Source organism: Vanellus vanellus (assembly GCF_965231255.1).
Source record: "Vanellus vanellus genome assembly, chromosome: 1".
NCBI lineage: Eukaryota > Metazoa > Chordata > Aves > Charadriiformes > Charadriidae > Vanellus > Vanellus vanellus.
The window spans coordinates 105,411,933-105,428,567 of record NC_138905.1 but is presented as its reverse complement, the minus strand read 5'-3'; the positions used below and the strand labels follow the sequence as shown (position 1 = coordinate 105,428,567).

The 16,635-nt window shown below is 38.7% G+C and overlaps 1 protein-coding gene across 2 annotated transcripts in view; it reads left to right on the top strand.

Annotated features, from left to right (window-relative positions):
* CADM2 (cell adhesion molecule 2) overlaps nt 1–16,028 on the top strand; it is a gene marked incomplete at both ends in the record, with an annotated part of 685,963 nt that extends 669,935 nt beyond the window's left edge. For both annotated transcript variants that reach the window (XM_082484364.1, XM_082484365.1), the window contains 2 exons: nt 14,220–14,345; nt 15,910–16,028. In XM_082484364.1, coding sequence (XP_082340490.1) covers nt 14,220–14,345; nt 15,910–16,028 — 245 coding nt within the window. The remainder of the gene's footprint in view (nt 1–14,219; nt 14,346–15,909) is intronic.
* Nucleotides 16,029–16,635: the final 607 nt, after the last annotated feature.

Here is a 16,635-nt window from a genome sequence, read left to right as displayed (position 1 = left end):
AAAAATAAATTATTAGAGGAAGACAAAGCCCTTTATATCACATTGAATTTTCTTCTGCCAGCATACAGCTGCTTTCTGTCGTATAATTTCTAAGGTTTTATGTGAACTCCTGCTCCCCAATTCAAGTGTGTCCATTACTGAAAGGTAGGAGAAAAGTAATTGGAGAGCCTGTTGAATTTTTGGTGGTATGGATATAACAGTCACAACAACAATGTAAGACAGTACAGAAAGAACAGTATATCTTAAAGCAATAGTAGGATCTTAGCATCTTAGCATCCATCTGCTGGATGCTGGTTTATTATTAACTCTTCATTTTAAGATGCAGAAATCTGGAAAACCTCTTTATCTTTTTTTTATCCCCCCCCCCCATGTATTCTTTGTTTTGGTGGCTTTTGGCCCATTTCCTAGAATTGTAGAATAATATAAGTGGTAAGGGACCTCTGGAGATCATCTGATCCAAGCCCATCTTAGACGAGGACCACCGTACATCAGATTGCTTGGGGCCTCATTCAGGTGAATTTTACACATGTCCAAGGATGGAGGACCCACAGCATCTCTGGATAACTTGTTCCAGTGTTTGACCATCCTTGTGATGAAGAGGAATTTCTTAATATCTAATTTGAATTTTGGCTATTCCAGCTTGTGTCCATTGCCTCTCATCTCTGCACACCTTTAATAAAAGTCTGGCTCGATCATCTCTTCTCCTTCTCATGTAGTAGCTGAAGATAGCAATAATTTTTCCCTCCTTACCTCTCTCTTCCTGAGATTGAAAAAATGGAATTCTCTCAGCATCTCCTCGTACATTATGTGTTCCAGCCCCCAGCCACCTTGTTGACCCTTGCTTTCTGTGAGTGTGGGCAGCAACTAACTAGCTGTCCTCTGCAGGGTATGAATTTGCTTCTTTCTTTTATTTTTGTGTATCATTCACCAGGATTGTCATGCTTAACATATGTGAAATATATTATATTTTGGCTTATATTTGCAGAGCCATGGTAACTTTTGGAACAATACTAGTTTATAGTACCATGAAGATTTAACCACTTATACCCTATGGCAGCAATGAAAGGCACAAATGTCTCTTGAAATATCTAACATGGTAATGTGCTTGAACAGTTACCAAAGTTATTAGGAGAAATCACTGTACCTGTACACACGATAACATTTTATGGGTCTTTTATTGCGATTGTTGTGGTTGCTTTTGTTGCTCAGTTGTCACGAAAATGGTAGGATTACCTTGTAATACTGTTCACTGAAACCTTGAGAGCTAGGTGCAGGTTTGCTTGCTTCATGTAATTTTAAAGTTCCAAACTGTATTGTTGCATTTCATTAACATACAGGTAAAGGAACTAGCCTTTAAATGCTTCCCTGAAATTTTAGGAAGTTAGTGTAACTGAATATAAAGAAGTTTTAATCATAATTTTCTAAGTTTAATTGTAATACATAAATTTTCAGCACTTATGAGAAAGTAGACATCACTGGGATGAAAAAGGAAACTGAATCCAGGAGACTATACCTGTTCATTTCTTAAACATTAAATCTTTTCTGCCTTCTTGTATCAGCTGACATACATCTTCAGTTATTAAAATGGAACAACTTTTCCTGTTAAATTCAAGGTTATTTATGAACCCAAGAGTTCATGTTGACCTGTTTAACAATGTTTAACAACATCACTAATACTTCTCTGTTTGTTTCCATAATCTGGAAGTAGATTCATCCATTTCTGGCTTATTTCCATATTTCTGTTTAATTTTATCTTCATCAATTACCTGGTGTGAATTACTTTTAGTAATGTAGCTGTGTAAGGCTATCTTGTTCAGTCTCATCTCTTGGAAATAAAGGCATCCAGCTATTAATTTCTTCATTATGCAAACACATAATAATAGATGCTCAGTTTTCTTCTATCCTAAGAACAAAAAATATATCCAACAAAAGCAAAAATTAAGTCCACAAAAGTCCATTTCAAATGTTTTTAAATACTGTTATATAGAATATTGTTTCTAAGGACAAATGAAGTACCTGCCTTACCCCTACTATCGCAATATCTCAAAATCATTCATTGTTCTGTGAGCCATTCTATGAGTCAAGATCCTTCCTGGTTCACGAGTCTTAATCTATTTTAGGGCAACTGAGGCACAGATAAAGAAAACACTTTGCCAAAGCTCATACCAGGGTATTTGTCGTATGGCAAGGATTTAAACCTGATTTTCCATGCTTCTCGCTGGAAAAACTAACCTTCCTCTGAAGGGGTGCCACCAGCGTGGTGTCCTGGAGGGATGCCTCACCAACATCTAGGCTTTATGCATTGTTGTGAGCAGACTAAGTCGTCACTAGGCAGAGCAAGCGTACATTTTTATAATTTTGCTGGACTGCAAGGCGTAAAAAAAACCCTTTCCACCTTAAGTACCGAAATAGATTTTGCAGGAACAGGCCACACGCTGCCTCCTTGGCCCAGGTGACAAGAGCAGCGCTTTGATGAGAGGCGGCTGCCAGCGAGGGGGACTCTCTGATTATGCGCTGCCCAGCGCCGCGGGCTCACTGCTGCTTCTGGCGCCAGACCTAGACATGCTGGTGTCAGAGAGAAGCTGTCGCAATGGGCTCTGAATTCATGAATCTCACCTCCGCAGGAGGAGGAGCAGCTCGCTAAGGCTTTCCAGAGGGCAAGGAAGGCTAAGAACACTGCTTCTTACGGCTAAAGGAGTCCTAGCTCCTTCTCTAGCTAATCTTTGTCTCCTTTGGTAGCCAGTGTCTAGTATACTGAAGCTGGGGTCTAACAGCCCAGTTCTAACTCAACAAAGGCACTTAATCCTGTTTATAGTCCCTTTTGTTGCATACTTAGTTGTTTTACTGAATTAAGGGCTGCAACACCAGAAAGCTTGAAATATCCACATTTGCCTTTGTATGCTCAACCTTTCAGAAGGAATCCCTGTTTTCACCTGAATGTGGTATCTACTAGCTTCATGTTGGGAATACTATTGTTGTAGATGTTAGTGAGATAGTCATAACTAAAATTTGGCTGACTAACAAAACCTTCTACATTAAAAAATGTCATAATAATTGGAATCACGTTTTTGGAGTGCATCTTTATTTTTAATCAGTTTAAGCACACGGAGTAATTCGGAGAGAAACATCATGTCCCTTACGTGGCTGTAAGGTAAAGGGAACAGACTTGTTAGGAAGGAAGGGAAGAGGAAAGAGATAAAGAGATAGAGAAAAGTTGCTCAGCAGTGGCAGTTGGAAGAGTCGTGTTAATTCCAGCTTTGTTTGGAATGTTGTTTTTTGCTTTCACCTTTTGAGTTCACGCTTTCCTAAAGAGAGGACTAAGTTTTTAGAAGCCTTTTAAGTGGAAATGTCATTTAATGAACCACTTCAGTTAAGTAAGAGTGGATGCCAAGTGACATAGGCTAATGAGATAATTTTGGGTGAAGGGATTATACGGAAAATCTCATGCAGTTAAAACAGAGTAAGAACTGGTTAGGGAAAGGAAGGGAAAGTTACTTGTTGGAGTGATCAAATAGGAGATGAGCAGAATATTTCTAGAGCAAAAAATGCCGTGAAATGTTTCCCAGGGTGATGAATGCTTCCAAGAACTTTTTCCAGACCAATGGCTAGAAGGAAACCAATTTTAACAAGTGCAGTACGAAGATACTGTCTTCTTAAGAGCTGTAGAGCAACAAGGGCTTTCTGCTGGCCTTTACAACAAGAATTCAAAGGGCCAAAGCTCTCCTTGCTGATCAGCACCTTGATTTACCCAGAGTTTCTTGGTACGCTTTCTGGGTAGAATGAATGTTCAACAAGAAGGACAAATGTGATAGTGTAGGCCAGAAATATCCATAGCTTGGCTAGGGGAGGAGATTTTTCTTTTTTTAAAAAATAAGTACTGGTATTTTCAATTTTGAATTAATTTTGTTGTTCTTCTGTGAGTTGTAAACCTCGAGGAGCTGTAAATCGTAAGAAAAAACAGCCCTTCTAACCACAGTGAGTTGCTCTGTGAATATCCCACCCGTATTTTTCCCCAGCCCTTCTTTCTTACCATAAGTTTTTTAAAAGACCTTCAGTAATGTAGTAAATTTTGACTCTCCACACATTGCAACCACCACTGCAAGGAGAGGTGTAAAGTAGTGGAGAAATGGCAGCATTATTTTCTGTTCTTCCCTTTAAATTTCTGTTGTTTCTTTTTCAGGTAGCTGGTTGGGATTTTTCCTTAATGAAAGGCCCTCAATCTCTGAATTTCTATTCGGAGAGAGGCCTGCATTTTTTCAGCATATAGACCATAATTTGAAACTATGGACATGTTTTGCAGGAGTTTTCTGATTTTTAAAGTTCTCCTCAAGAACTGTTCCGGCACACCAGTTAGGTTTATTTCCCCAGCGTTAGACTTTTTACAGCTTTCCAGCATTGGGAACGGGCTCAGGCTACTATTAAATTGGGTTTGCCATCTCCAAATAGTGCAAGCACAATCGGCATTTAGTAAAATAAACATGGCCCCATTATTTCTTAATGCCTTGCTTAACAACTTTAAGATTAGACCGCGTCTCCCATACTCCCGGTAGGCAGCACTTAAGCAGTGAGTAATATTTCTGTCTGCCGTAGTCAAGTAATCCCAAATGTAAGTAATTTACAGGATGGCATTAGGGACGGTTACAAGAGACATATTGTAATATGTCACTGAAAATCAGCCTGCCTCTGCACGTTTGATCAACAGCCAGATGGAGGCTTTTATCACATTTACTTAATCTGAAATATACATAGTAATTACAGTGGACCTCTGATTTTTTCAGTCCTCACTGCTGTCTCGAGAGAAGGTAGGAAATGAATCTGTCAGTTGCAAACTGGTGTGGATGTGACCCCCTTGGTAGAATGCGGATGTATTGCAGCTCGTGGTGTTGACAGTAGAGCAAAGCAACCATCAGTGCTGCTGGAAATGGATGCATGCTGCCGAGTTAAAAAAAAAAAAGGCTTATAAACCAAAAACTGTGTAGCTTTATTTTTTTCATGGATAGAAAAAGCCTTTAGGAAAGCAAAGACCAACGTTATTCGTAGCAAATCCATTAGCAATCAATGGCATTAAGAGCAAACAGTCTCTTACTAATAGCTGGATGGTATTTAACTTTAAGGCATCTGAAAACAACAGCCTTAATGTTCCCAGAGGAGAATTTGGTTAAGATATTGAATTCCATCAAGCATGTCATTATTAAATGGGGAAAATATTGCTCTTTCCATTAGTACAGACTTGGCATAGCATTCAGTTAAACCACAGGCAAAAATTCAAACAAATTGAAGGTGGTTTTATTGCTTGGACAGAAACTTCACTAATGGATATTGCCATTGTCCCGAAGAATTTACATAAGATTTTATGCCCTAATTAAAACAGCTTTAAAAAATGCCTCACGTATTAACAGGGCTGCTCACCTTCCTATCAATAATTTACTCTTCTCTTCTGTTACTCTGTGCGTTACAACAGACTGTCTCTGCTGATGTCTGTCACATCTCTGTTTCTGAGATGAGCTGGGTCAGTCAACAGCCTCTTTTGGATCAGTTACCCTAACCACAAGTATGCCTTGCTAATCTTCTGGAGGTATATTGACAGATAAAATATGCTATTAACTGCCAAAGCGGAAATTCTGTTACAATTACTCATACTGAGTAGTCCCACGACACATTAAATTGCTATTCAGCATGAATAAGGTGTCAGATTCTGGCTATAAGTGGCTGGTTTACTGGGGTGTTTTGATGTCATTATAGGCTTATAATTATCCTAATCTGATTTGGTAAGAAAAAATTAGTATGACAAGCATAAAGAATTCATTTGAACAATAGGTTTTCTTCCACCACAGAGTAAGTTTTAATTAGAACTGTTCTTCAATTAAATTGAAGCTGCCCTTCTTGGTTTTAAAACTTCATGAACATATTCGGTACAATGTACCTTGTGCAATTGTGAATCTGTTCATGCTTCTCTGATCCTTATACAACCGTAAGTGTTTGCAGCTAACTATATCTGTGGCTCTGCTTTACTGGTGAGAAAGCCTTCTCCTCCCTAGCTTCTGCCATTGGGAGCAGCTTTGTCTCCATCTACACTTCCCTCAACTTCTCCATTTGTTTCATACCATTTCTCGGCTGAAAGCATGTCTTTCTTGCACTGCTTACTTGAGGTAGTATTTATTATTTGAGCTCGGCAGTGGTACTGATTAGCTCTGATGATCAATCTGTGAGGGAGTTTGTATAACAGATAGTGTAAAAAAAAAGTGGCAAAAAAAAGTCACAGTGGAAACATTTATACTACTTTTAGTAGGCTTAAGCTACTGGGACTTCCTTAAGGTTAGCAGAAAAACTTACTTAAATGCTTTGAGCGATTACTCTCTCTGCAGTCTCACCATAGTTCACGATGTGTAGTTGTGGTGATAATGCGTTGCTTCCTCATGGTATGTGAAAGATAAGACCGCCAGAGACCACCCGAGCGCCTGGCCCCAACCCCTGCAACGGCAGGCAGCACTGAGTGCCTGCGCTCAGAAAACTCTGCCGAGCACAATCATGTTCATCCCTTCCCGCACAATCATGTTCTTGTTTCCTCTAGCAAATCGAAGTCTGTAGGAAGTGACCAAAAGCCGCAACTATAAAGTGCTACAAGAAAGGGAGCAGAAGAGTACATTGGCATCTCCGCTCTCTGTGTTAATTAGAGAATGGTTCATTATTTGTATAGATAATTAACTTCTGATGACAGGAAAAGGAGTTGTGCACACTCACACACACACACACACCCCTCCCCTACTCCAGCTGGTGCCTGTCCTTTTTTTGACAAGAAAATCAAGAAGAGCAGCGATCCTCCCATATTTATTGATGAAAAGTCATCAGAGGAAAGGTGACACTTACGAAATGTGTTTTTTCTCATGAAGCAGGAAGTCGGGCAACTTGATTTTCTAGGCAGGGGTGGGTTCTCCCTCTTTTTTTTTTTTTTTTTTTTTAATATCTAACAGACTGAAGTTACCAAACTTCGATCTGCTTTCTTTTGTTTTCTGCAATGAAGGCACTGAGCATTCTTCACAAGAAGACAAAAAATTAAAATGCTGGAAGCAGAGTTAAGTCATCACCTGCCTGTTGCTGCAGCCCACAGTTGACTCATTCAGGGAGAGAACCTTGAGAGGGAAATTCTGCAGTTATCGGTGCCAGTTCTCTCTTTTTCTACGGCCTCCTGTTTCAGTAGCCAGAAGTTATAGCTGGACAAGCTGCAAGTATTTCTTCAAACCCTGAGTTGACTTAATTATCATCTACAGAAAATAGGATGAAGGCAAAAGTTTGCAGATTTTAGTTATTTTTACCAAAGACACAATTTGAAGCATTTAATGAGTCTATTGATGGACAAAAATATAATGTTGTCAATAAGAAAAGTCTTTTATGTGCTTTAATTAGAGGAACTGTTCCCTTCAGGAAACTAGAGCTTGTAAAGCAGCATTAAGGGGAGGGAAAAAAAAAAAAAAAAAAAAAAGAAAGGAAAAAAAAACCTTTAAAAATCTATGTCAATCAATGACACAAGGCACAAAATCTGGAACAAGGCTCTAAGGACCCTGAAAAATATTGTTAAACTTTTTGTCTTAATGTTGTAGGTATACAGCTCTCTTATTAGCATTGCAAAAAATACATTTACAAAATAAATAGGCATGGGCAGTGTTTTTATTTACCTTTGACAAGGACCACCTACTTACAAATAGACATCAGAAGACATTTGGATTTTTCTCTCCACTGAAAGAATTCTTTGATACACGAGAACAACATGAACTCCTCAAAAGGAGCTACAGGTTCAGCTGCTGAAACATTAGTGTGGGACTTTTATCCTTCTGGGATGTGGGCTCTTCTTAATAGGAATGCATGTATAATTCAGTACTGACTGTGAAAAAAAAAACACTCAGAGGCAAAATGCGCCAAATGTGCTACTGCAGTAACAGGGGAAGAAAAGGCTATCAATTCCTTTCAAGGTTTACAAGTAAACTTTTTTTCTGCCTGTCTTCTCTATGGTTGATGATGTTCGACTATTAAAATAGCAGTTTATATATGCTGTATATTAGTACACTGTTTTGTTCTTCTTTGCTTCAGGCATGGAAGGAAAAAGAAGCTTGTCACATATTTTAAGTTCAGACTTGGTTAATAACAAAACATATTTTCAATGAATTTCACAAGCAGCCCCTTTGGGCAGCTACTCTTTGCAATTTAAATGAAGGTGCAGAAACTTTCTTTTCCCCCTTCACAATACTTTCACAAGTTTCACGTACATGTATTTTAGTGGTTAGCAGTATATTACGAAATGAGATAAAAAGTACCTGTTTCAGCACTCCAGGCCAGGCAAGGGAAATTGAACTCTGGGGTGCCCAAATTAAGATGCTAAAATGGATAAATTCTACTTACCAGCATTTATCACAGACAGCACTACTGCTGCTTTTCCTAAAGCAAATACCTTGTCAGCTGTCACTCCCATTCTACCACCTATCCATATTGTGCGTAGATTCCTATTTTAGTCCTTTTTCCTACTGATGTTAGACAAATCATTGAGTTTTTGGGGGGAGTTTAATTATTGTTTTGCCAAAGCTTGCTTTTGTGGGACAGTTAAAAAAATATATGGACTCTATGGTTCAATCTGGTGAATTGTATTAACTGAAATATATTTTAAACCCCAAGTTTGTTCCATAAACCGCAGAAAGAAATCTTCTCTGGTTTCCAATGAGGTTGTGCCTCATGGCTGACTGTCTTTTTAACTGAATTATACAAATACTGCAGTGTGAGCTGACGTGTTATGAGACAAGAAGGAAGAAAAGCAGGGAGAGTGGATATGAGGGGAACGGGAAAAAGGTGAGGCGTGAAGGGCTCAGATGTTATAAATGCCACCTAACCATGTGAAAAGCTTCAAACAGGATCCGTGCCGCATTGGACACCAAAGAACTCACGATGGAGAGAAACTTCTAATGAAAAATGGATTCTTGGGCACAGATTTTGACTGAAGCTTTTGTCTCTGTTAGGGTTTTTCTAAAGGCATCCTTCCTATAGGTTCTGTGATACCTAGTAAGGTCTGAGCTCCTGCATCAACCTGTCCTTTCAGGTTAGTTATAGGAAATCAATAATCTTGAGATCTTTACTGTGTCTTAAAACTCGGTGTAATGGATCCAGGGTTCTTAAGTAATTCAGACAGAGTGAAAGAGCATGATCATGCAGGCTGTCTCTCCTTAGGAAATTAAGCTGAAATGCAGAAAGATTTCAAGGGCTAATATTTCTAATTTAACTTACATTCACTGGTGGGCTTCACAAAACTCAAAACCACTTGCTTCCCATAGTTTTTGCAGTTCACTCTCCTCTGGCTAAGGCGCTTAAAAGTAGTGCAGATTTAGCTGTCTCATGATTTGTGGTTCCTTGCTAGATTTTCTCCAGAAACATTCGTTGGCTCCCACCACTCGTTTCACCCTGCCCTCATCTGCAACAATTCAACAACCCTTCAAATATGACAAAGCCATTTATTTAATTTTTGTGCTTTTTGAGTTTCCCAACCCTAAAATGCACACTGCTTTACCGATCTGATTTTGAGCCAGGCCCTTCAAACAACTGTTTTTGCAAAAGTATGAAGGATTAGCAAGTTGTACTGGGGGTGATAACAAATGCCCGAATATGGGGAAAGAAGCAGGGGTCACTTGAAGAGATTTTTCTGCCACAGAAATTGTAACAGGGAGCCATGCCTCAGGATCCCTTGCTGGAGTGGTTCTACTTTGCCTCAGAAATTGATTATTCATGAAATCAGTAAAAGTGACTGTAGGCTGGTGCTTTCAGTACTTGTCTGAGAAATGGGACATCCACGTTCTTTTCCCAGCCTTGAGGAACAGTAATTTATGAATAATACATCTGCTTAATATGTCTTCATTTTGTGAAAGCTATTTAAGCTCCACAGCAAATCAAGACCTTTATTTTCAATTTTTCTTTTAGTAGAAACGGTCAAAACAAATTATTATTTTGAATGCCTCAAATGTGGGTCCATCTCACGCTCAGAGTGATTTTTTTTAAACTTCAGCACCTGAGCTAAAAATACACATTGATAAAATTCTGCAATAAAGGGGGCTACTTGAGCATATGTTCCCCAAAATATGCCATTTCAGCTTTCTCATATGTGCTTGTTCTCCCTTTGCTCAGGAAAGGGTTATCTGACCCTTTCCTGCAGCCTGCTTAGTCACGTTAGCTATGCATAAATAAGAGGGAAACTTATGCAGGAAGAAAAAGAAATTAGATGAATAATTAACATATACTTTATGCAAATGCATGAAAAACTGTTCCAAAATTTCTCTGCTTAACTAACGTGTGTATTCGTATAAAAATATTCTACACTGAAACATTGTCAGCAGGTCATAAAAAGCACGTTTCTACGTCTTTAATAGGGTTAAGATTTATCTGATGTGTTTCATTTCTTAATGAGTGATACATTTTTTTTTCCTCTTAGTCATTTTAAATGTGTTATCTCTGTAGGTTTGTGAACAAACAGTAACAGGCAAATCCCAGAAGTTGAAAATGGGTGCAACTATACAGCATCAGCAATCAGTATTTTGAAGAGGCTTCCTAAATTTAGGACAAAAACAAACAAAAGAGAATTATGAGCTTTTGCGTCATTATCTTGCTATAAGATTTCCTTAGTCTCATTAAAGGATAAAAGAAAAAGAACTGATCTTTGAAGAAGATCTAGTCTGATTACAAAATTCTAATTTCACTGTTTCAGGCCATGACTACTGTAGCTGCCTGTGCTCATGCAGTAAAAAACAGTCTACATTTAAAACAGGAACAGACTAATCTAATTTATTTTGTTTAATGGAATGGATGGATTATAAGTATTTATTGCACGATTGCATACTTAAGATTTCATTTGCTGGTGTTGTGTGTGTGGTAGGGTAGGATTTACCTGGTGAAGTCCATGAAACTTATAATGGGAATCTAAAAATAATCTGAAGACTGCTCTGTTTTTTGGGAAGCAAACTGTAGAGCGGTCAGTGCCCAAATACACACTTAGCACTTTCAGGAACTTTAGTGGGAGTTGCTAATACAAATGCTCAGAACGCTTGGATATTTATACATGATCACTGTATAAATACATAAAACACAAAATGGCATAGTTTCCAAACCCCTGTATTTCTATCTTTCAGATACTGTTCAGGCACGTTTTGACATAGTAATTATTTATAAGATGATAGATAGCCCCAGATCTATAATTCACTCATGGGGCTTAGGTCATTTCATGAAAGGCAAAAGTACAGTGCATTACTCTGTATGCATAATGTAGACCATATTTATATTTAATGCTAACATTATTTTTCTATGAGGAGAATGCTTCTACGAGGTGCACTTCCTGTTCATAATATTATTTATGTTGTGCAGATTTTCATTTTGAGATGAAAAAACACTTGTTTCCAAGAAAACCCTGGCCACTTTTGAGGATCTTTCTTTTTTCCCTTCCCTTCCGTCTCTTCCTTCCTCTCCTTCCTTACCTTTTTTCTTTTTAACAAAGAAATTGTTCAGTGGTAATATAATGGCAAGTAATGTCATGCACAAGTTTTTTCACGGACAAATTTGTCTAGTAATACTTATCAATAGAATCTGGCTTTGATACCACGGTTAAGAGATTATAGCAGAAATGCAATACTACCTTTGCATTCCAATCACTACCTAAATTAATTTTAAAGTTAAAAATTTCAAACCATAGCAGCAGTAGAATCTCATTAATCCACACCGATAAGTAGGAACCTTATATTGATGCTGGCTTTCGGTCACTACATGTAGTCACATCAGGTCTGTCAGAGGAGGCGTGAGTAGCTATATACAGGACATCACCTGAGGATAAAACACAGAAGCGTATTCATCTCAGTGTATTGGGAGTATTTTTATCTATAATGTTTATTAAAGCTCACAGAGGAGATACATTGTAAACCTGGGTATTGAGCTAAGGCTGTACGCTGCAATCAGCTTTTCAAAAAATCCCTCTAGATAAAGTGCTGTGCTAACCCTTCTCTGGATTATACTCTGCATCAGGAAGTATATTATCCCTTAAAATATCTCCTTTCATTCTTTAATTTTACTGCTAGTATACTAGCAGGAGGTAGCTTTACGTGGGAAAACACGTCCATGGTACTCCTGGCCCAGTGCTGGGGAAGAGCATCTCCTGCAGGTCACACGCAGCACTTGGGGACATTGGCTGCTCCTTAGTGCCCGAATGGGTGCTGCCTTTCTGCTGCGGGGGGGCGGTTTACGGCAACGCTGCTGCAGGCACCGCAGAAGGAGGAATTTGCTAGATGGCTCAAGCAGGCTGACAATCCTGCCGCAAGCTGTCACCTTCCATTTTCTCAAGTGAGCAGTCACCTCCTCCTTACTCCCCTCAGAAAACTGAGCCCCTGCAAGGCGTGGGAAAGGATGGCTGCGCGCTCCAAGCTCTTGCTTTGGGGAGGCAAGATTTAAGCTGTCTTGTTTTTCCCTGCGAGCCTGCTGGCACACAGAACTTGGGGTCATTTTTAATCGCCAAAATAGCCTCCATGTCCCCTTGGACTGATTCTGTGCCCTCAGCATAGTGCTGCCAACAGCAACACCATGCCGGCAGGTTCACGGAGACGGAAGATGGGGCAGGCACAGCTCACTTTATCATGTATTTCTAGCTTTTTTGAGGCCGAAGCCTACTATTTGCCATCATGTCCACAGAAGTGCTGTGGCCAGCTTCCCCAGAGTCCTCTTAGCAGCCAGAAGAGAAAGATGTGGGAGCTCAGAAAGCCAGCAAGAAGTGACAAAGTCGTGCTTGACAGGTTCAGTGACTGTTAAGAGCAGAACCGTACCTGTAACAGTGGCCGTGCCGCTCTGTGCTCCAGCAAACCTGAAAGTGTAGGTTCAGTATGCCTGAGCGTTTACAAAAGGAGGGGAAAGCATGATTATTTCACCTATATAACGTTATATTTATGTACACTCGTGTGTATGTAGATATATCTATACATCTTACTGTTATACAATGATCCGGGTCAGGAGAATGTAGATTTGGTATCACGGAATCACAGCTCCTCGGCATTATCAGAGAGGCCCTTCTAGCATCTTTACAGACTCGCCCTTTTTTCCGTGTAAATATTTTTCCTGCCTTTCCCTTTTGCAAAGCAAAGAAGTTGTTTGCAAACTATTTGTAGAATATAAACAGCTCTTACAAGGAAAATGCCCTTGAAGCAGCGAGAGCAGACCGATTGCAACATACAGTACATGTTAATAGCATCTTCAGAGAATTACTATTACTTCGTAGCAGAGGCATTTTCATTAAAATAGAAATCTTACCATGATCCTTAGATTGAATTTTTACCTTCTTTTGCATATTTCAGGTGAGTCGGCTCTCACAGGTTGTTGGTTCGTTGTTCAAAAGCTCCAGAGAATTACTCACCCCTAAATAGTGCCATTTCCCATGATTGCCTCTCTGCAACTTTTGTGAAGCACCAAGGCAACAGAACAGGCAAATGACCAGCACAGAAAGCTCGAGTCTGGCAGTATTGTTAGTGCTCTGCACAGAGTTAGTAAAATGAATGTGCTTATATATTGTTATATCTACTCCAGCTTGCTCACATTGGGCGTTAATTGCGTATTCATAGTAAATTCGCAAACTGATGCTTGAGACTGAGTGATGATCTTTCAGGTTGCCTGATGCCTTTATCTGACCAAATTCATGCAGACTCAGCCATGTGCGGAGGAACTTGGCACGGCTGCACTTTATCTGCCTTTTTATTTCTGGTGCAATAGGATAGGAATGAGAGGAAGAGAATATATAAGGGATCCCCACTGAGAATCAGTTCTATAAATTATGTATTATGCAGAGACTACTCTGCTGATGCTATCTGATCCCCAATTCTCCATTCCTTGTTTTTCCTTCTATAAATAGCTGTGGCCAGGTTTTCAGTTGTAAAATGGCGAGGACAAACCCAGAAACCTTTCCCATTTAATATCCTCTGCCAAAGAAGAATAAGGTAATATTTTTCATAACTGTGATGTCCTCAGGGCTTTAACAATCTGGGAATACAAGCAGCACTGTGTTGTTGATAAGATACTGGTAGTAAAAGTGGGAATAACCACGCTGAATATTAAAGAGGGAAATGCCCTATTTTCAGGGTGATCGGTATAGAACTTGGTATTGTGAATTTTCCAGACAATTTTTGTCTCTGTAGGACTACTGTTGCCTTTTCTTCTCCCTCTAGATCCAAATGCTTTGGCTGGACAGACCGGACCTGACCACGCTCTTATAGGAGGAATAGTGGCTGTAGTTGTCTTTGTAACGCTATGTTCTATAATTCTCCTCGGTCGATACCTGGCAAGACATAAAGGTAAGACGGATTTGGTGGAAGTTCAGTCACTTCGGGAAGCAAGGCACGATTTCAGCTGGGGACTGCTGTTCCCTTTCGCGTTCCTCCATCACTTAAATGATTTGGATAAGAAAGCTCAGTGCACAGTCCAGCTGCGAGTGAAGTCCCTGAATTTTACCCAGTTTTCCAGCGGACTGGCTAAGGCAAAGGACATCTAGTTACATGCTCAAGGTCATATCACAAGTCAGTGATCCAGAGAAACTGAGATAAGATTGCCCTTTGGTTTTATCCTTCTAGCTCTAGATACTTGATGGCATGATCTTATGGTTTTCACTATGCGGAGTATATATATATATTGAGTGAAGATTTTTCATTTTAATAAATTGTGCTAATACTTTAAGTATATATTTGCAAGATAATATTAGAAGCCAGTGGTGAGTTTTCAGATGAGTGACTCTTTTACCAATGATCCCACTGGAATAAAGGTTTCATTCCTGCTTCAAGCTTTACTTTATTCAGAGATTTCACCTTAAGAATTCCACTCCCTTCATTTTCACTTGCCTCCCCCGCCCCCCGCCATTAGAGATGAGAGGGATAGAGTGACTAAGCTTCTCTGTGATCCTATTTTGACCTAGTTAATTCCAAAATCATTTCGTGAGATTTAACCTCTGAATGGCTTGCAGATGACCTGTTAAAACTCAGTTGATTCCCTACCCCCACCAGAAAAAAAAAAAAAAGTGAAGAGAGATTAGTGTTGGTATTAACTCATTAAATCTTGTTTTAGATAGTATGGTCATATGGCTAGCAGACATAAGATGATAAAAACATCTTTTTAATTTGATTGGATTGCACAGGGGCGGAAAACCAAGATATTTTTAATAAGTCGGTGAAAGTGTGTCTCTTTTGTTTTACTTTCCTGAATGAACACATATACATCTTATGTCAACATAAATAATGCTTTTCACAAAGGGAAAGTTGGCTGCTGTACACAATTCTTTTTATTCATATACTGAGCATAAAAATATCTGTGATACTATAATGTGAGTGGGCTCAGTTAATAAAACTACCTCAACTTTATAAATCTTGGAAAAGACTGTGGTACAGTTCTGTAAAATGAAAGTATAGATACGATCATGAAAAAATAAAATACAAAAATAATCAATGGCCTTTTTAAAAAAAAATAAGTCTTTATTAATATATAAGTCTTCAAATTTGGTTTTGTTTTTTTTTTTTTTTTTATGGGTAGCTGTTCCATGAAATAACCAAGATTTTATCACTTATTCTATAATTGCAAATTATATTGCATGTTACTGCAGTTAGATAAAGTGGATTTTTATTAAAAGACTTTCTTAATTTATTCTGGATATACTTGAATTTGTGTATGTGGGTTATCAGTATTAATACTTGGACAAATTAAGAAGTTGAGCATACCTGTATGATGTTTACTAAAATTGTGTAAAAATATTTGTCCATTCTCAAAGCAATTGGAGCATTGTTAGAAATGTACTTCCTATAATGCAGTGTAAAGCTAAAACCCCCTAATCTTCCTTTTTTTTCTTCTTTTCTGTTCTCTTGATTCCTACAGGAACGTATTTAACAAATGAAGCAAAAGGAGCTGAAGATGCACCTGATGCCGACACAGCCATTATCAATGCAGAAGGCAGCCAAGTCAATGCAGAGGAGAAAAAAGAGTATTTCATTTAGATGCAGAGCTAGAATCTTGGAGTTTTACTTATCAGGCTGACTGCTGGAGAAAACTGGCTATCATTTCTCAGAATTCATTTCTGCCATCTTCTGCTATCTTTATTAACTCACATACCTGCTACAAGTAGCCAGTTTATGCCAACAATCAGCTGTTGACATCATCATTCTATAATTACAGTATCATGCGTAAAGCAGGACATTTCTTATTGCCTAAAATTCATATCCACCGCTCTCTTAACATACAGTGCTTGAATATACAGCCTTAACAATGTTAATCATCATCTTAATCCAAGTTTTCTACATTTTTAAATGTTGTGCAGCTTTCTTCTTTTTCAGTTTTCTTTTATCATGTCCCTACTAGTACGTCATAGAACAATATTCATAACAAATACTGTTAGGTAAGGACCTAGTTTACTTACATAAAATGTTAAGTCTAAGATTAGAGGTTTACAAAGAATGTTTTATACATGTCTATCTATAATTCAGAGCGCAACTTGTTTTTGAAACATATGCCCTAGGAGACACAAACTGAAATCTTTTTAGTATAGTTTCTTGTATGCTTGCATTTGGTGGAAAAAAACCTATCAGTCCACTGATTTGTTTTGTT